Here is a 20,884-nt window from a genome sequence, read left to right as displayed (position 1 = left end):
GCTCAGTAAATCGGCATGGGTCCGCAGATTGGGGCGGAGATATAGGTGTGTTTAGTGACTGATTCACAGATAAACAGTCAAGTGCTGTGAATTGTGACAGGTCCCAAGTGCAGCTTTTAACATTCAGATGAAGGAGATTACATTGGGACAAAGAGAATATTTTCAGCAGTATTTCGTTTTGTGTAACGTGAGAGCCTGCAGGAAGCTTGTTTAGCACAGGAATGTAGTGATTTACTTAACTAGCTGATTTACCTAACTAGCTAGCACTGCCTTCCTGAGTGGAGCTTCCAGCAGATAGGCGGCTGTGCCGGCGCGTGTTTTGAGCGACCGAGCCGCAGCAGAGGGGTTCAAGAGCCACGTGCGGCTCCAGAGCTGCGGGTTGCCGACCCCTGATCTTGGATGACTTCTTAGAGGTTGAAAGGGTGGTGTTCTGGTGGGTGTGGAATAGAGGAAGTGGGCTAGGAAACAAAGAGTTCTGTGACATCTCCATCACCTGTTCCTGCCCACTTGGGAAGCAAACTAGATGGGATTAGGGGCCTGTCTGGGGGCGGGGTGAGGGAGGGGTTGGAGGAACAGGAGCAGGAAGCAAAATTGCCTCTGTCTTCCCTCCACGCTGGACAGCCGCCTGGTGGAGCACTGGATTTTCAGGCACTCGATTGTAATTATTCGGGGACCATTTTTTTAGCAGATCAAAATGTTTTTAATCTAAGCAATCAATGGATTAAACATTGCAGGCTAAGACCTTTTACGAAGGAACTTTGAAGACAAATTCTGCCTTTAGAGATAAATAATCTATATTCCCCATCTTTTCACATTATTGCTTTTTTTGCTGTTTTGTTACTTTTGGGTGGTTCTGCTTGCTCCCTACCCCGTGATGTGGTTGAGTAGTTCTATTAGCCTGCGTCTCCTGCTGTCTGGAACGGTCTGCTTCCCCTATTTCTTAATTCTACGCAATTTTCATGTGTGGGAGATGATTTTTTTTTTTGAATTAATGGTCATCTGTTTAGATAGTTGACCCATGAATATTAGGCAGAAACGAGGAATCCCCACTTCTCTTTCAACGTAGGTTCTGAACCTGCACGGAAACAGGCTGAGCAAACTCCGGGACATCTCCAGGCTCACTGGGCTTCGCAGGCTTATCATCAGCTTTAACGAATTCACTTGTTTAGATGATGTGTACCACTTGGTAAGAGAAATGCATCCTCATTCCGCTGTTCATGCCAACACCCACCCTGCTTTTGGGAGGAATGTGGAGGGGTACAAGTGGGGGAGCTTGACAGAAATATGTCCCCGTTTGCAGCTTAGGGAAGTACTTTTATAAAAAGTAAGTTTGTTGTTGTGGTTAGTCATGAAGTCGTGTCCGACCCATTGCAACCCCATGGACAACATTCCTCCAGGCATTCCTGTCCTCCACCCTCCCCCAGAGTCCACCAAGATCACACCCACTTCTCCAGTGACTCCATCCAGCCACCTCGTCCTCTGCTGCTCCCTTCTTCTTTTGCCATCTATTGTTCCCAGCATTAGGCTCTTCTCCAGGGAGTCCTTCCTTCTCATTAGGTGGCCAAAGTATTTGAGTTTCATCTTCACTATCTGGCCTTCTAAAGAGCAGTCAAGGTTGATCTCCTCTAGGACTGACCGGTTTGATTGCCTTGCGGTCCAAGGGACTCTCAGGAGTCTCCTCGAGCACCACAATTCAAAGGCCTCAATCCTTTGGCGCTCAGCCTTCCTTATGGTCCAGCTTTCACAGCCATACATTGCAACTGGGAAAACCATAGCCTTGGCTATACGCACTTTTGTTGGCAGGGTGATGTCTCTGCTTTTTAGTATGCTGTCTAGTTTGCCATAGCTTTCCTCCCCAGGAGCAAGCGTCTTTTAATTTCTTGGCTGCAGTCCCCGTCTGCGGTGATCTTGGAGCCCAGGAAAATAAAATCTGTCGCTACCTCCATTTCTTCCCCATCTATTTTCCAGGAAGTGAGAGGACTGGATGCCATGATCTTAGTTTTCTTAATGTTGAGTTTGTTTACCGCTGAGCTTAAAAGTGAGGGTTTTTTTTTTAAATGTAAGTGGGGCAAAGTACATCAGAAGTGGTGGGTAGCAGCACCAGCTGGGAACATTCTTCCCATCTGCCCTCCCCAGAACTCCCTTGGAGATGATCTTCACCACCATGTGGCCTCCTTCCACCACCTCTAGAGGCAAAAATAGCTGGTGGCCAAGAAGGCACTCCTGGCACTGAAGAATAAGAAGCAAGGTGAAGCATTTGGACTCCCATTTCACACACACATCCTCACAGCCCCCACGGACAGTTCATCCCATTGAACGCTTGGTAGGGCTTTCATAGTCCTCCCTATTCAAAGAACTCCGGCTGGCTGCCATATGCAAAGTCAGGCAGGCAGGGGAAAAATCTAAAAGGAGAATTTTTGTTAGCGAACAGTCGGTGGAAGCACTCATTTTTCTAAAAAGAAGAGTAGATTTTTACATCCTCCTTAAAAGTAGAAGACAAGACACTGGATATTGGCCAGGAGAGAAAGATAGTGAAATACTGCCCAGATACCTGTTGCTTGTGCTGAAGGATATTGTGGTAAAGTTTTGCAAGGCACTCATTTTAATTTTTTAAAGAAGACCAGGAATAGGACATAAAAGGAAGCAGTGTGTGGTGCTTGATGCAGGCAACCCAAGGATTCAGGGTATAATGAGGACCAATCTGGCCAAAAAAATCCCCCAGAATTCCAAGAGTGGACCTGCCAGCACTGGGAACAGTTGTTGGGGCTGCAGGCCGGAGCAAGGTTTCAGCTGCATCCAGTTCCTCCTTCAGAGGGTCGGTCTGAAGAGGAATTCCATGTAAGGCTAATGAGGCTACTGTGTGACCTCAGCCAGTGGCGGCAGTATGTGCTCTGGTCGCTCTCCCTTTGCGCACAAGTAGCAGACTCTGTTGTACACATCTAGCTGGCTACTGTGAGAAGGGATCCCACATTAGATCAGTCCTTGATTGGATCCAGCATGGCTCTTCTTACATGCTTCAGTAACACAAGCTGCTGGGCTTCTCCACAGCCCTATAGCAACAGACCCAGTAAAAGTAACAGGATACTCAAAATCCTCTTTTAGTTTGTGATATTTCCCAGTGTAGCCCATTCATAGGGAGGGTTTGCAGCTAACATGAAATCTTGATTTCACTTTAGGATGAGGAGGTCCCATGAGCTCCTCCTCTTTCCCTTGTCTTCCTTTGCAACTGCCTGGAGTTTGGAAGCTTTCTCTTCCGTTTTAGATTAGCCACGGGGAGACAAAATCCCTGCTGTACAGGAAGAACTGGGGATCATGGGTATAATTATTCATCTTTTTAATACAGTCTGATAGTAATCAGTTCCAGATAAACTCTGCCGTCCGTTTATTTAAAAAAAGCACTCTTACATTTATTCCTGTATTGTAGCCGAATTTGGAATATTTCGATGCCAGCCATAACCATGTCATCACCCTTGAGGGCATTCGGGCACTAAACAAACTGAAGTATTTGGACTTGAGCTGGAATCAGCTGAAAAAGGTGGGGGAAGAAATCAGCGTTTTACGGAAACATACCCCATCAGTGGTCAGTTTGGATATCAGACATAACCCGTGGCATAAGGTACGTCTCCCGCTGAACTTCAAAGGAAATGTTCATATCTTAAAACTGGTCCGTGTCAACCTTCAAGTAAGCTGCCATGGTCACCACCGAACGCTATTTCTGTGCTGTGATGAAGATGATGGCTGTACAGCTACCTACCAGTGCGAAAAAACAAAAGCACAATTTTGCAGGCCATATGAAAAAATCCGTATTAGTGCAACACCTTTATTTGTCCAAGCAAAAGGTCACCCAAAATGTGCAGAGTTTTGAGCTTTCTGAATGTTTTAATCATGCATGATGTTACAAAAAGTCAGTGGGTTGCAGTGGTGGGGAGGGAGATGGAGAGGAGAAACCCCGACTTGAGGGTCAGTTTGCCATGGCTGCATGTTCTGAGTCCCAAGATGAAGTGGAGAGGGGAGGGGTTTGCAGGCATTTTATTTACTTACTTATTTAATTTAACATTGTTATACGCTGTCCCAATACTAAAAGTCTGAATGGCTTACAAAAAACGAAACCCAAAAAACAAAGCAACCATATACAACAACAGACAGACTAATTAGGCTTGGTGATGCTGATAAGGTCGCATCTGGGGCTCTGGGGTCCAGAAGGGGGAAAATGTCAGATCTTCCACTTTAGCAATGTAACATTCAGGCGTTACGTAGATCGGCTTCCATACTAGGTGGAGCACGCAAACAGCTTTTATCAGTGGATCACAGAAAGAAACCAAGCAGTCTATATCTTCAGCAAGCGGGAGATACCTTTAGATGCTGCATCGCAGGGGTTTGGAACCCTTTTTGACCCAAGGGCTCAATTCCACTTTTGGGAACATCATGAGGGCCACATTCCAGTGGTTGACAGGACCAAAGGCAAAAAGATTGGACCCTAAACCCTAAAAAGAATGTATCTTTAACTTAGAGCGATTATTGCCAATTAATTAGCCTCTGGCAAGACATTTAATGTATTAGTATGGGGGTGAGAGCTCCGGAGGGCCAGAGTTGGCTGGGAGTTCCAGCCTCTCTGAGCATTTCTGAGCATCTCCAGAAAGACCACCACCTTCCTAGGCAGCTGGTTTCACTGTCTCCACTGTCTGATGGTTAGAAAGTTTGTCCTGATGTTCAGCCAAAATCTGCCTTCCTGTAGCTTAAGCCTGTTATTTTGCATCCTACAGTCCTGAATGACAAAGAACTGTTTGTGTGACAGCTGTTCATCTGCTTGAAAGTTCCTATCACGCTATCAGCCCCTCAGTCTTTTCTTCTAAGACCTAAACAACACCCTCTTCCTTCAGTCTTTCTTCATAGGATTTCGCATCTAGTCCCCAGATCCTCTTAGCTGCCCTTTCCTGAACGCCATCCAAATGATCTGACTCTTTTCTAAAGTGTTCTCCCCAACATTTGGTCCCGTAGTCAAGGGGAGCCTAGGCAGTGCAGGATAGAGTGGAATTGTTTCTTCCCATGATTTGGCACCCCAAAATCGCATCACCCCTTTCTGTTTGCCTTTCCCCAAGCCAGCCTGTGTGCGGTTAAGTGTAATAGGCCAGCTGAAGGCTCTGACACACCTGGATGGGATTTTGATCTCCGAGGAGGAGGCAACAGCCGCTCTTCAGTATATGGCAGACTCCAAAATCACCCAGGTTTGATGATAAGCATTACTTTTGTTTCTTAAGATGATGATTCCACATGGACCATGTGCCTCTCCTCGGGCATCATTAAAAGCAGTCTTTTCTGCAACTTCCTGGAAAACCTCACATACTATGGTCTGACTTAGGCTTTGTAAAGTAGCACTTATATGGAATGCCTTCCTTGTTCAGCTTGGATGGAAAAATTTAATTTGTATCTCGTTATTCATTAAGAATAGAAGTGTATTTTTTTGAGCTCAGGGGCCACATTCAGTTTTAAGAGTCCTACTCAGGGGCACAGTAATGATTGGTCCCAAGAGGGAAATAACAGGGCCACAACTACCAGAACTTCCAAAAATACCAGCAAATTTAAAGCTCTTCCTGGAAGTAATTAAGCCTTAAGAGAGGCATTCACCTTTTAGAATGGGAAAAGGACCTCAGAAGCTGGGAATTCATGAAACAGTGCTGGTCACACAGATGGGGCAGTAGCTATCTGGGAAACATCAGGTTCCTTAGCAGGCTAAATTTGACTGACATGCTTGAGGTTTCATAACTCTTATCAAGAGGGAGTCATTCACACATTGTACAGGAAAGATTATTTCAGTAAGTTATGGCTTTATGAACAGTACACGACTCTTCTTGGAACCTTGACAAATTGCGTTTGTGCAAGGCAGTGACCCCTTTCCAATGGTGAACATCCTTCCCTTGCAATTACTCAAATGTTTTTAGGAAGGCCCTTAGGACAAAAAGCCTCAAAGCTCCACAAAAACATTGAAATACAATGCATAATCTTAAAACCTAAAATCACAGTTTACCAAATTAAATTTCAGTTTGGTTCAGTGATATATGTATTAAATTTGTATAAAGGCTACCCATTAGCATTATTGTCTCTGGGTGGCCAGATCATATTATCTGCAATATGATCACAACAATAACAACCCAGCATTATATCATTAAGATCAGCTTAGAACACTTAGAAGTATTTCAGCATCATTTCAACCAGCAGCACTTTTAAAGGGAAAGCAACCTGGAATAAAGGATCTTTAATGCTTGGCTTGTGGGCCTGCAGTCAGGGAAGCTGATGGACCTCAGCTGAATGGAATTCCAGAGACATGGCGCCAGCTGCCAAGAAAGGCCTAGTGTCTTGTGCCGATCGTCAGAATTAATCCTATTGGAAGGCATACAAGCAAGGCCTCCAAAGTTGGTGTTTGCATATGAGCAGGTTTGGATCCTACTGGCAGGCTCATGACTGCACATAGATTACATGAAGCGGCAGCTCCATCTGGAATCTACATGCTTGGCTGTCAAAGTTTGCGTGGTCCCCAAACTCTGAACTGCACGACCCTTTGAAATAATGAGAGGTGATGTGATGGAAGGATGAAGAAGGGCCATAAAGAAAATATGGGTGAAATCAAGCCAGTCATCAGTTAAGATGAGCCTTATTGGTGGACAGACTTTCTTCCTCTGCCTCTTAGATATTGTAGAATGAAGAGTATTCCCTTGCCTGGTTATTCCTACCCAGTAATGTACAAAATGAGTGCGCTTGAGTTTAAACAAAAGAGGTGTCAGATTACAAAATGTTTCCATGACCCATTTGATTGGGTTGTAATGCACAAAATTGTACCTTTGCTTGTAATTTCTTGTGTATTTAATCTGGTGGTGCTTTTCATCAGGTATCTTTGGTAGAGCATTCTCGGACAGACGAAGAGAAGCTGCGCGTACTTAGCATCCTGCCTTATGCCAAAATCCTGAGCCAGATTAGCAAGAACAGAGTGGATGTATTCCAAATCAACTGGTTTTCCAGGGTAAGGAGAGCCACTATCCACTTGTTATTAAGGCCTCACTTCTTGGTTTTATGATAGTAGGCCCATGGATGGTGTTTCTATACATTTGGGGGGGGGGGGGGATTTGGTACTGAGTCATCTGGTTGGCTCCAAGAAGGCAGGTGCTGAGCTAGATCCAGGGTTGTCTCCCACAGCCAGCTGCCCTTTCATGCACATCTCCCCCTTTTTCTAAGAAACTCGGGTTCACCCTTCCGCTTCCCCACTTTTATTCTCGCAACAGCTCGGTGGGGTAGGGTTGGCTGAGAGCAGGAAAGTGAAGGTCAGGCTGGAATCCAGCTCCCTTTGAGCCTGCCTGTGCCTCCCCACGCTTGGTCCTGGCCAGGGAGCAAGCTGAGCTAAGTCAAGTCCACACCTGCCCAGCAGTGCTGGGCATTGCGCAAACTGCGGAAAGCCTGCCAGTCAGATGTGTGCAAACAGAACTCTGCTTGCACAATTGGGCATCCAGCGGTATGTGCACAAGCCACCCTTGCACACTCGCTCGGCCTCACTTCCTGCCAGGTGCTCACCCAAATGTTTGGCGTGAAGTGAAAGCAGAGGAAGCACACCGGAGTCCAGAGCCCAGGAAATCCAGCTGATTCCCAGCCCCAGTCCAGATTCCGAACATGTTCCTAGCCGAGAGATGGTGAATACCACAGCGTTGCCCCATGAGCTTTACCCCTGAAAGGGGGTCCTCAGGCAAGTCTCTCCAGTCCTAGCAATTGATACGCTGGGCTATCTCACACTCACCCCCTCCTTCTCTCAGACCCGACTCTCACTCGCCTTCCTCCTGCTCTCTATCCCTGCCGAAGGCGCTGCTGTTTTCCTGCCACGTTGAGCAACCCAGCCAGCTGGACAGGTTCTTTCTTTCAGCTCGGGGCGGGCAACTGTTTTGTGCCCAAGGGGCAAAGGTTCTTGGTGGCACATCCCAGAGGTTGGCAGTGCTGAAAGTGAAGGGTCTGGGGCTACCCTTCCGGTAGGTGTAACCAGTGCTTTTTTGTAAAAAAAAAAAAAAAAAGTGCCGGAACTCACATCACCGCCGGCAGTGAGCACTGAGCACGCGACCACCCACACCGATCCCAAGCCGAGCAGCGTCCCAAGCCGGTGGCGCGGACACAAAAGCAGCCCGCAGGCACTACGTTAATGACGTTTGCTGCTGACTTGCTACGCCGACCGGCGATTCCAAATCACTTCGTAAAATCCATTGGAAAAAACGGTGCCGGAACGCCATTCTGGTGCGTTCTATGACAAAAAAAGCCCTGGGTGTAACCAAGGGACAAAGGGGGGAGAGGCTGTGAGTCAACAGGAAGGGCCTGCTGTCCAACAGATCCAAGAAGCAGAGGGCAGCAGGCGCCAGACTACCACAGCCTGGCTGACTCCTCTGGCTTGGTAGGCGGGAGGACCCAAAGCCCTTCCTCCCCACCCCAGGGTGCTCAACACTGGGATCAGACGGGGGCGCAGGCATTCCTGGCCCCAAAGAAAACCATGGAGGATTTCCCTGAGGGGAAACCTTACAACAGTTTGGCATTTTACTTTAGGGGGGAAAGGTGACACAATAAAAGGCTTATAAAACAATGCAAGGTACATGTAAGCAGGGGAGAGAGATGCTTCTTTCCTCCTCTTTCATAATGCCAGAATGTGGAATATCTAATGAAACTCTCTGGCAGGAGGGTCTGGACAGAGAAAGGGATGTCCATAATTAATGAAATTACTGCCAGAAGATGTGGCTTTGGCCACTGGTTGGAAAGGGAATTGGATGAATTCATAGAATTGAATCAGCCGTGACCTGCCGTGATGGGTGCAGGCAGCCTCTGGGTTCAGAGTCAATGTGCTCCATGTCGGAACATGTGAAGATTTTGTTTGTGTGATGCACACAGAATCACAGGCAATATTCCCAGCCACTGTCCCCCGTGACCACTCAGGATTCCTAGTGCATTCCATAAAAAAGCCCACTGATCAACACAAACCCAGGGAGAACCTCCGGCATCCTGACCTGCCATAATCCGTGTTGTGACCCATCACCCAGAATCATGTTAATCTGCCAAGAAGAAAAGGTTAAAAGCTCCTCTGTCAGTTCGATTTGTTGTGTGGCATACAGCATGGCTAGAGGAAGACACATTTGCACCAATGAGCAGAGCGTCCTGCTCTTTGTGCATCAAGAGAAGCGCATTTACAGGAACTGCCACAAGAAGCAAACGGTTCAGCCCATGCTGCCGACATGACACTGTGTGACATCAGTGCCAAAGGTGATTCCTACTGAGTCAGGACATGGCCTTCTAGGCACAAGGTTGCGTCCCAGCAAGGAGAACGGGGAAAAAAATTGTGTAATTTTTTAATCTAGTGATTTCAGGAAGGTGGATTCAAATCCCACTTGTACTGAAAAATCTTTGGAAGTCTCTCTCTCTCGCTCTATCTATACCTCATAAAATAGTAGAAGATGTTTAGCGCCAACGCTTCCTCCAGGGAACTTGAGTTGCCCTGTTACTGCAAGGACAAATGCAGAAGCAGCTATCAAAATGTAATGTACTATCCTGATCTTGTGTGTGTTTTTAAAGACACACACACACACAAATGTAAACATAATTTAAACTTATTTGCCATGAGGTCCCATGTTTGGCGATGCTCACACCCACATGAACAACCCATGGTTACTGTTCACAATGTCATTGGTAGACTGGTTCTTCTAAGACAGAGTTGCAACCTGGTTGGGTCATACGCAGAGTTGTTTTCTCGTGCTGGAGATCCCATGGGAGGCAGGACTGTCCAAAGAGGGATAGAGGGAGCTGCTTTGTTTTGGACTGTCTGACCAACCAGCTTAGTGTCATCTCCTCTGATTGCCAGCAGCTCCTATGGGTCTTGGGCAGAGGGGAGGCCTTGCTTATCCCTTGCTACCAGATTGAATTGGAATTGGCAGGGCAGAGGCTGAACTGAGGCCTTCACTTTCTGAGCACTTGCTGAAGCTGAGCCAGCATAAATGTATCAAGCATTTAAATACCGGCTTGGCTGCACTTGTCTGGTTCATAGGCCCACAGTGTTGAAGTCAGACCGGCACAATTTACCAGGCCAGTCACAGACCACTGTCGTCCCCCAGCATCTTTTTGCAGCCCAGTCACACTCAAAGAGAGGAGCACTTTCAAGCCCCCAGTAGGTTTTTAGATGTGATTGGCAGGCAGCATTGAGATGGATGGGTTCTAATTATGCAGGGCTGTTGTTAGACCATTCCATGAGCTCAGCATAGGAAGCAAGCCAGAGTTGTTCTTCCCTTCCCATTTCGCTGCTGCTCCTGCTGCATGTCCTCCAGACGTGTCGGACTCCAACTCCCAGCCTTTCCTAGCCAGCCATGCACCACTGGAATCCGTACTGCAACCCATCTGGAGGGACCCAGATTGGGGAAAGCCAGTGTATCGCCTGTACAGAATTTGAATAGCTGAGAGATGAGAGTTTTGCCTTTTCTTTGGCAGATCACCGTGTTAGACCTGGACGGGCAGCATCTCTGCAAAATCAACGGTTTGGAAAAACTGGAGAGTTTGAGGTGGGCATCCTTTAGCAACAATAACCTCACAAAAATAGAAGGGCTGGACCACTGCCATAATCTGGAGGAGCTGACGCTAGATGGAAACTGCATCACAGCCCTCGATGGTAAAGTATGGGCATGCTCCATTCCACCTGTTTGCTGGACCAGCCTTTGGCCCAGGTGGTTCTGGCCAGATGCGCTTTTGTGCAGCTGCTTTCCTGAGAAAGGCCGCTCTGGCCACGGCTGCCCCCTGCTTGCTTGGAACAACTGCAGTCTGCTCTGCTGGGGGCCTCTTTTAAGAAGTGGTGTTCTTAAAAGAGATACCCAGCCGATACCCAAAGGCGGAACCGGGCTGCTTTTGAAGGCCCCGTGTTTGGACCCTGACACTCCACTGCTCTTTCAGAACTCCCCCCTCAGAGGTACATAAGCTCCTGCCTGGTGCGCCAGTCCAGCTGTCCAGGGCTCCTCAGAAGGCCATGCGCCTTCCCTTGGTCCTTCCCGCTGCAGCTCAGCCACTGGTCATTTGATGGGGCCCCAGCTTTTCTGCACTCCTTTCCCCATTCTAAAGGTTACAATGTCTCTTCTATACCTCAATTACTGGAGGCAAGAGCTTTAAACTGAAAAATGTTGGTATGCCGTTCCTGCCCCCCTTTCTTGGGCTCTGCCACCAGTGAAATGCATCCCTTAGAGTGCTTCCATTCCTGAATTTGCCCCTTGGGCCAAAAGAGATTCTGCATCTCCTCCATATGTGGTTTGAACTCAATATATCTTAAGGACCGCCTTCTCCCCTCTGAGCCCACTTATGTGTTGAGATCATTTACCTACTTACTTATTTACTTGCATGTATTTATAGGCCGCCTAGAATTGCCGAGGCCTTCCTAGGCAGCTTAGATCATCCTCCCAGCAACAGAGGAGGCATTGTTGATGTGACTCAGGGTTGAGTTCACAGACCTGAGAGTCTTAGGAATAAGGCTCTCACTTCAGGCTAAGCTGAGCAGCAGTAGAGTTCAGTGCCATGGTTCTGGCCTTCTTTGCATACAGCCAGATGTGAGTGTCTGCTCTTTCTTGAGAAATCCCCCTTGCTCTGCCAGTCTAGTATAACTCCTGGGGTGGAGTAGCCCAGGGCATTGTGAAAAGCTGGTTTGCCTCAAGGATGAATCTAGCACAAACCGTACATCCTCAACATACGGTCTTTTCCATAGTGGCACCCAGGTTATGGAACTCCCTCCCCATCCAAATTTGTACAGGTCTCACTACTTCATGTCTTTCACTGACCTGGCCAAGCTATACTGTTATGCTTGGATCTTCATTATCGTACTTTGCTGCTCCTTGTTTTTGTTTTACATTTTAACAGGATATTATTGTAGGGTGGGGTTTTATTTTTGGTTTGCAGAGTGTAGTTACATGTTTTTAGTCTGTGAGCTGCTTTGAAGATTTGTGGTGGAAAAGCAGCCTGCAAATATAAATATAAATAAAGTGAAGAAACATGTTCATTTGTACATTGCCTGCAGCAGTGGAATCAATGATTCTCCTGTACCATACTGGCGAGCCTGCATTATCCTGTGTTCAGCTTCTCCATCCTCAGTTCTTTCTGTCTTTGCCTCAGGGTTCCTGTCCTCTTTTCGTAAGTGTTCTTATTTTGCTTTCCCCAGGAATTTCAAGACTCTCCAAACTCATGCGACTGAGCGCCAACAGCAATCACCTCACCAGCTTGGAGAGAAATGTTTTTGATAACCTAACACACCTCCATTATCTCTCTCTTGAGAACAACCGGATCACGTCGCTGGTGGGCTTGCAAAAAGCCTATGCGCTCATTGAACTCTACATAAGCAACAACTATGTGTCTTCTAACCAAGAAATATATCAACTAAAGGTAGAGGTGGGGTTGCGTTGCTGCTTTAAAAGCCTGAACAAAACTCACATGGGTGTAGAGTGAAGTCTACTGTATGTTGAGGCAGAGATGTTAAACCTCTGGACAGAGTAATCCTGCCCTCCTGGGCCAGGAGGAATCCACAGTTCCCTTTCTTTGTCTACCCATCCGCTGCTGTTGTCATTTTTATTTCTTTTTAATGTATGATACACAGAATCTAACACACATCAGAGACCTGAAAGGAAGGTGGAGGGAAACCTGGGAAATGCAGACTTGTTGTTATGTCCCATATCATCAACTCTATAACTGAGAGGGCAGCTTCATGTTACTAGGCTGTTAAAATCTATTTATTTTATTTATTTAGTAAACTAAAATCTACAGGAAAAGCCTTTTTCTTCACATCATCACTCACAGTGCACCATTTATGGAGTCCATAGGAAAGGGTTTAGCACTATATTGTTTCCAAATTTTGCAGTTCTTTCAGAGTTAAGAGCAGTTCCCACTCTGCTTTTCAAATTAATAAATTAAGACACACCTTTTCAATCTGGCTTTTTAAAGTACATCTAGAGTTTTCCATATTGCATTCATATGATTTATTCTGTTGTTTTATCTGATTTGTTGATTCTTGTGGAAGAGAATATTCCAAATAAATAAATTGCCTGAGGATTTTGCCCCCCCCCCCCACTTAATTGTCAGGTTAATTAAGAGTTGGCTATGCGTTGTTTCCTAGGGGCTAAACAACCTGGTCATCCTGGACATGTTTGGAAATCTGATTGTTTGGAAACAAGAAAACTACCGGTTGTTTGTCATTTTCCATATCTCATCTCTGAAAGCCTTGGATGGTGTTGCCGTGGTAAGTTGTTTCCTGGAGATAGGCTTTTAAAAAACAAAAACATGTTTTTCTTCTAAGTAAAGATGGTGACGTGTGCCAAACAGAAAGTACAAAAACAGTGCCAGATATCAATTCAATACCCCCAACGTTAGTCAGTCACAGCAAATTCCAAACTGGGAGTGTCACTCATACCCACCGGGGGCGGGGGAGTGGGGGGGTATCCATAACAGCATTTCTCCCCCATGGCACTTGATCTGCCTTTGGCACTTCTAGCCCCTGTTATTTCTTGCCCTGTTCGTTGAGGTTTCAAAGTCCACACTGCAAAGAGTAGCACAAAACTTGCCTGTAAGACCCTGATGCTGGGAACAATTGACGTCAAAAGAAGGTGGCGGCAGAGGATGAGGTGGCTGGATGGAGTCCCTGAAGCAGTCAGCGAGCTTAGGTGGACTCCGGGGGATGGTGGAGGACAGGAAGGCCTGGAGGAGTGTTGTCCGTGGGGTAACAACAAGTATCCTCACCTACAAAATCAAATGGGAGGCTGAGACTGCACCTTGAGGCCACAGGCTAGATTGCTTCTTGGGAGGCAGTGAGTCTAGTCCAGCCGTCCCCAACCTGGTACCCTCTGGATATGTCAAATTACAACTCTCAGCATGGCACAGTCTCACTTTGGGGATGGGGAAGGGAGCAGAAAAGGATGCAGCTGCTGTGAACAAACATAGGCCTAGGTGAGGACCCTGACTTGTTTCAAGCAGGAACCTTAGCTGGATGCAGTTCCTCCCATGATGCCTGAGCAGATACAATAAAAAAGAACACCACTGTATTTGGAATGAGCACCAAACTGCACCAACGTTTTATTTTTTTTATCCTGTAGTCGCTTTTTCACAACATGGCAGACACATGTGCATACAACTTGGCTCTCAGCCGTCTTTTAAAATGTCCTCAATACAGGAAACAACTGAAGTTGAAAATGCTAAAGATTTGTTTGGTGGCAAACTTAATGCTGATATGGTTGCAGAAAGACTGGGTCATTCCAACTTCAGCAAAATGCAAGAATTAAACTGGACAGCCTCCATGATCAGGTCAGCCAGTGCTGCAAAACACCCAAGGGAATCATTTCCCATCATTCTGCTGTTCTTAGGATGTCTGAATACCACCCTTTCCCCCTAAACCTCGTTGCCATGCCTGCAAGGGTGTACATGTGTTTAGGGACAGCATGAATCAGCCCTTGCTCAGCCGGAGAGGTGAGAAGGGGAGGCCGCAGGGGTTCAGCGGTACAAGCATGTGCTGCATAAGGGGAGGCTCCTGGCATCTTCTGCCGGCCTGTGGGGAACCCGCCCTGGGCCAGCTGGGGAAGCTGTTTGACCTGGCAAGAGGCTGCTTCCAGACCCCAGGTGACAGCATTAATTACATTACATCCACGAAAAGGAAAAAGCGGGGAGGCGGTTCCTCTGGGTGTCTTTCAGAGCCTGCTGCAGGGTGAGGGAATGTGCGTCATATTTAATTGACCCACCCATCCTCCTCTCACTGCCCTTCTCGTCCAATCCAGAATGGTGGATCTCGTGCCGGTGGACCATTTTACAAACATCACCAGCGTGAACTTGCAGAACAATAATCTTACCTCTTTCAGTGGTTTGATCTTTCTCCCTAATATCAAGGTGAGTTGATTTGTCGTGTTTCATTTCTTGTCTGTTGTGTGTCGTGAGCATACTTGTTGTGCTGATACAGGGGTCCACAGGGTGTGTGGGGGATGATTCAGACCTGGCATGGTAACAATGATCATATTTATTTCTTTCTTTCTTTCTTTCTTTCTTTCTTTCTTTCTTTCTTTCTTTCTTTCTTTATTTATTTATTTATTTAGAAAATTTCTATGCCGCCCCATTCACCGAAGCCTCGGGGCGGCTCACAAAACATCAATTAAAATATAATACATTAAAAATATAAAATGAATTAATATAAAATAAGTCACCCTGGCCAAAGAATAAAATAAGCAAATAATATTAGCAATTAAAATGACGTTTGAATAAAAAGGTCTTGGCCTGGCGCCGAAAAACAAATAATGACGGCGCCAGGCAGACCTCTCTGGGGAGCACATTCCATAGATTGGGCGCCACTGCAGAGAAAGCCCTCCTCCGAGTACCTACCCTCCTAATTTCCTTCATGGAGGGTTCCCGGAGAAGGGCCTCTCCCGCAGATCTCAGGGGGTGGGCGGGCGTATATGGACGTAAGCGCTCCTTCAGGTAGCCAGGGCCCAAGCCGTTTAGGGCTTTATAGGTCATCACCAACACCTTGAATTGGGCCCGGACTTCAATGGGAAGCCAGTGAAGCTGACAGAGGACTGGAGTCATGTGAACTTAACGCCCAGTCCCCGTCAGCAGCCTGGCAGCTCTATTTTAAACCCATTGAAGTATCTGGACCATCTTCAAGGGTAGCCCCACGTAGAGCGTGTTACAGAAGTCAAGGCGGGAAGTCACCAACGCGTGTGTCACTGTCGCCAGGCAGTCGTACTCCAGGTAGGGGCGCAGCTGATGGATCAGCCGAAGCTGAAGGAAAGTGCTCCTCGCCACCGCTGTCATCTGAGCTTCCAGTGAAAGCTCTGGGTCGAGGAGCACTCCCAAGCTGCGAACCTTGTCCCTAAGAGGGAGTGCAACCCCATTCAGGACTAGGTTCAATTCACCCTCTCCGAAGCCCGATCCGCCAACCAACAGGACCTCCGTCTTGTCTGGATTGAGCTTCAGTTTATTGGCCCTCATCCAGCCCATTACCTCGGCCAGGCACCGGTTCAGCACAGGCACTGCCTCACCTGGATTGGTGGAAAACGAGAGGTAGAGCTGGGTATCATCTGATGACTCCACAGCCCACACCTCCTGATGACCTCTCCCAGCGGTTTCATGTAGATGTTAAACAGCAAAGGGGACAAAATGGACCCCTGCGGTACTCCATGGCATAGCTGCCATGGCACAGAGCCATAGTCCCCCAGCACCACCTTCTGGAATCGGTCATTGATATAGGAGCGGAATCATTGCAAAGCAGTGCCTCCGACCCCCAGTCCTGCTAGCCTATCCAGAAGGATACCATGATCGATGGTATCGAAAGCCGCTGAGAGGTCCAGGAGAACCAACAGGGACGCACTCCCCCTGTCTTTCTCCCTGCACAGGTCATCGTACAGGGCGACCAAGGCAGATTCAGTACCGTACCCGGGTCTGAAGCCGGACTGAAATGGGTCCAGATAATCAGTTTCATCCACGAGAGCTTGGAGTTGTCCCGCCACCACCCGCTCCAACACCTTGCCCAGAAACGGGATGTTGGCCACTGGTCTATAATTAGTGGCTGTCTCTGGATCCAGTGACACTTTCTTCAGGACCGGTCGTATTACCGCCTCCTTTAAAGGGGCAGGTACCCGACCCTCCCTCAGAGAGGCGTTAACCACTTCCAAGATCCAGATCCCAATCCCGTGCTTGGAATTATTTATTAACCAAGATGGGCAAGGGTCCAATAGGCAAGTGGTGGGACGTACTCATCCAAGCACCTTGTCCACATCATCAGGCCGCAATAACTGAAATTCATCCATTAATTTTGGACCAGACGGCAGCATTGGTGTCTCCCCAGAAACCTCTGAGTCATTAGTAGAGTCTAGCTCGTGATGAATCTGAGCGATTTTCTCCCTGAAATGCTTGGCAAAGTTGTCACAGCGGGCCTTTGAGGGTGGAACCAGTTCTTTCTCAGGACCTGGACGAACCAGGCCTTGCACTACTCGAAAAAGTTCCGCTGGACAGCATTTTGAGGAGGCAATGGAAACGGAAAAGAAATTCTTTTTCGCCGCCCTCACCGCCACAGCATAGGCCCGGTAATGGGCCTGTCATACATCTTGCTAGTGATACGCTTTGTTCATTAGTAAAGATGAGCGATGTGTGAGGAATCTGGTTTGTGGGAGTGAGTCTGGTGGATTGCCTCAGCTCCCCCGACCCCAGCCTGGGTCCACCTCTCACCAAATGGCCACCTGGCAGGAAGTGAGCCCAAAAGGCCAGCTGGCGCTTGGGCTGCCTATGGGTCCTCTGTGCAAGTGAGTGAAGTTCTGCTTTTGCACACACGACTTTCAGGTGTTGCGTGCCATGTGCAGCTCATACAAAGAAGCCGCTAATATTCCCAAGCACTCGTGGACTCGATCTCAGTTTGTCTCACTTCCTGTCCAGGGCCAGGCCCTGGAAAGAAGTCCAGTGAGCGTAAGAGAACGGGATTCCAGCCTGATCTTTGCACCCCTAGTACAGCTGTGATACTACATGGAGAGATCAGGAGAACCTCTGTAAACTGGATCAGGCCCATTGGCCAGAGGTCCCCCACTCCTGGTCAGTACCCTGCTTTTCAACCAAGACTGGCCCTCAGAGCAATTTGCAGTTCAGGACCACATGAAGGTAAATGTATTGGAGATGTTGGCACATTAATGGCATTTGCTTCTGGCTGTTGAGGACACCGGCCGGTTTCCAGGCTTCTCTGTGTAGTCTTGGGAGGGCAGGCTTGTCATTGCAGGCCCAAATGGGCCAGAACAGTGGACCCATCTTTATTCCTCATTTCCACCACGCAAGACTCAATATAAGTAGCTCTTGGCCCTGTGCAGAATTCACTTGGTGACCCTCGACTCGCTTCTTACGTAGGTTCTGTGCCTAAACTACAATCACATTGAGTCAATCATCCCCCGACAAAAGCCTTCAAGTCACTTAACCAACAGGCAGCTACTGTACCAGAAAGTGACATCCAGCGGGTACGGGCAGCAAGGCGCTTCCAAAGGCAACAGGTAAAACAATGTCATTTCACTGTGAACGAATTAAGGTTGAAGAGAAGCATTGTGGAGAGTAATGAGGTGGATCCTGCCGTTTTTAATTCAGGTGTCCCTTTTTAAAAATCTTGGGGTGGGGTGGTTGTGCTGCTCTGTAGCAAAAGATTTGTTGTGTGATCACTCCAAGAACCACATTCATCCCTAGAGCAGTATGAGTTACTATTAAAAGATGCTTGCTTGTGGGGAGGAAAGCTGTGGCAAATCTAGACAGCGTACTAAAAAGCAGAGACATCTCCCTGCCAACAAAAGTGCGTATATTCAAGGCTATGGTTTTCCCAGTTGCAATGTATGGCTGCGAGAGTTGGACCTCAAGGAAGGCTGAGCACTGAAGAACTGAGGCCTTTGAATTGTGGTGCTGGAGGAGACTCCTGCGAGTCCCTTGGACCGCAAGGCGATCAAACCGGTCAGTCCTAGAGGAGATCAACCCTGACTGCTCTTTAGAAGGCCAGATCCTGTAGGTGAAACTCAAATACTTTGGCCACCTAATGAGAAGGAAGGACTCCCTGGAGAAGAGCCTGATGCTGGGAACGATAGATGGCAAAAGAAGAAGGGGGCGGCAGAGGATGAGGTGGCTGGATGGAGTCACTGGGGCAGTAGGCGTGAGCTTAAGTGGACTCCGGGGGAAGGTGGAGGACAGGGAGGCCTGGAGGAGTGCTGTCCATGGGGTCGCGAAGGGTCGGTCACAACTTTGCAACTAGCAACAAAACAACTGCATTTATATGCGACACTGCCTCCAAGGAGCTCTGGGTGACATGCACCATTTCTTGCACTCTATTTTGTCCTCTCAACAACCCTGAGAGGTAGGCTAAAGCTTGAGAGCAGGAGTGACTCTCCTGAGACCTCTTGGTAAGCATCACAGCTGCACAAGCAGTTCAACTTGGATCTCCCCGGCCTTGGCCTGCCATTCTCACTGCTTGGATATTTTAAATAATAAACTATCCATTAACATTCCTGCTGTGCAGCTCTCAAAGAAAAACCTATTAAAAGTAGACGGCCCAATTGAAGATTTGAGAGACCCCTACTCTGACAGGTGGGCAAACATTTACAGAAATAAGCATGCATGGATGTGGGGATGAGGAACAAGTCTGGCAGGAGCCAGCGTCTGGTTCTCTGATTCATATGTCAGTCATTCCTGGTGTAAAGCTGAGCTTGCAGAGCAGCTGGAGCATTTGCTGTCGATTTTGCTGTTCTGCTTGTCGTGACCCACAAGTCCCATGTTCCATTGCCTGAAAAGATGCTGCGAGACTTGGGGAAATGCAAGGACCCTGTTAGTCACACCAGGAAGAGGCCCTCTCTGAGCCTTCTCTCCTCGTGCTGACCTAATTTGTCCCCTGGACTGCCTTACAGAGGCAAGTTCTCCCCTGTGCTTTCTGTCCCACTTCCCTCTCCATGTGCCTCAGGCCGTCACTTTTGCCGTCCTGGCCAGTTCTTGCACCCACCAAACGTATAAGAGTTATTGTATACCTCCCAGGATTTTTTAAATAGAAGGGCAGGGTAGAAGCATGGCTTTCTTTAAGTCATACTGGCAAGCTGTTGAAGTGTGAGGTATAAATAGTTTTAAATAAATTAAATAAATAAATGAATCGCCTCTGCCTGTGAAATATATTTTTTAAAGTTTCTTTCTTGGTTTTCTGCTTCACTCCTTCAAACATTTACTTCCTTGCATGCTTAATTATATAGGTTTTACCTTATATAGGTAATGCATTATATAGGTTTTACTTTGGTTGTTTTTGTTTCTTGTTTTTGCCAGCTTCACAAAGTCTTCCTGCTTTTCCATTCACATCCTCTCTTCTTTTTTCTCCTATGTTTTAGACTATGGATGCACTGTTCAGCCTTTTTTTTCTTCATGGATTTATTCTAGTAAGAAAAGGTTTTACATAAACATTGAGAAAACCCAGGAGGGTTGCAAACTGAAAACATAATGTCCTCATTTAATTCAGGGCAGCACCTAGAGCTTATCCAATTTTGCAGTTTTGAACCAGTACTGTAGTAAATATTGGCACTGCTATTTCCAGTCTGAACTGATTAGTTAGAAAATTCTGGGACTAAATGCATGAAAAGATACTCTGCATTAGGATTTCTTGATTTCATTCCAGCACCCAATCCCACACAACCAGGGCTCTTAAGCACAGAGGGCAGTGTTTTTTCCAAGACTAGTCCCATGGGAACCGTGTTGTGATGCCTAGCATTCTGGGAAGTGTTTGTGCCAGGATGCAGAGTGGTACATAGTGGAACATGGAGGTTCAAGTCTCAAAATAGAATGCTATAATCAAGGGACTCACAAAGTTATTACGGATGCTGTCAGACCAGGATGGGATGCCTGAAACAGGAGACCTGTGGTCTCCCAGGTTAAAACCCAAATGCAACTCTTTTGAGGCAATTGATTCCATTTGTCATTTACATCTGTATCGACAGTGAAAATGTTCAAGGATGCTGTTTTATATACATCTTTTTGTAGCTTGAGCTCTGTTTCTGAGACCAGGAGATGCATGCTTATAGAGCAGATTTAGTAATGTGTTGGTCTTCCACTGTATTAAAGAAGAAACATAAAATCTGAAACATAAGCAGATGAACAGGTGTCAGAATGTTTGCCATATAGAAAAAGCAGCCCAGTGATCATAGATTTCAGTATTCCATGGGACAACTCAATTTATCTGGTTGATTTGGGAAGATTGGGAAGATGTCTTACTTTCTGTGAAGTTTTGTTCTTCAAAAGCCTTGTTTCTAGAATGGTTGCTTCACACTGTTTTGATTTTTGCTTGTACTAGCTTTGTACATTTACTATTCGTACGTCAGAAAAGACAGAA

The 20,884-nt window shown here is 47.1% G+C and overlaps 1 protein-coding gene across 1 annotated transcript in view; it reads left to right on the top strand.

The window, feature by feature from the left end:
- LRRC9 (leucine rich repeat containing 9) overlaps positions 1-20,884 on the top strand; it is a 68,683-nt gene that overhangs the window by 28,406 nt on the left and 19,393 nt on the right. The window contains exons 15-24 of the mRNA XM_044436253.1: positions 1,067-1,186; positions 3,425-3,616; positions 5,100-5,225; positions 6,884-7,015; positions 10,492-10,669; positions 12,197-12,417; positions 13,145-13,267; positions 14,195-14,325; positions 14,793-14,901; positions 17,896-18,035. Coding sequence (XP_044292188.1) covers positions 1,067-1,186; positions 3,425-3,616; positions 5,100-5,225; positions 6,884-7,015; positions 10,492-10,669; positions 12,197-12,417; positions 13,145-13,267; positions 14,195-14,325; positions 14,793-14,901; positions 17,896-18,035 — 1,472 coding nt within the window. The remainder of the gene's footprint in view (positions 1-1,066; positions 1,187-3,424; positions 3,617-5,099; positions 5,226-6,883; positions 7,016-10,491; positions 10,670-12,196; positions 12,418-13,144; positions 13,268-14,194; positions 14,326-14,792; positions 14,902-17,895; positions 18,036-20,884) is intronic.

Source organism: Varanus komodoensis, unplaced genomic scaffold (genome assembly GCF_004798865.1).
Source record: "Varanus komodoensis strain SLA01 unplaced genomic scaffold, ASM479886v1 scaffold3, whole genome shotgun sequence".
Lineage (NCBI taxonomy): Eukaryota > Metazoa > Chordata > Lepidosauria > Squamata > Varanidae > Varanus > Varanus komodoensis.
Note: the sequence above shows the minus strand (reverse complement) of the source record. Positions and strands in the feature narration are given on the sequence as shown.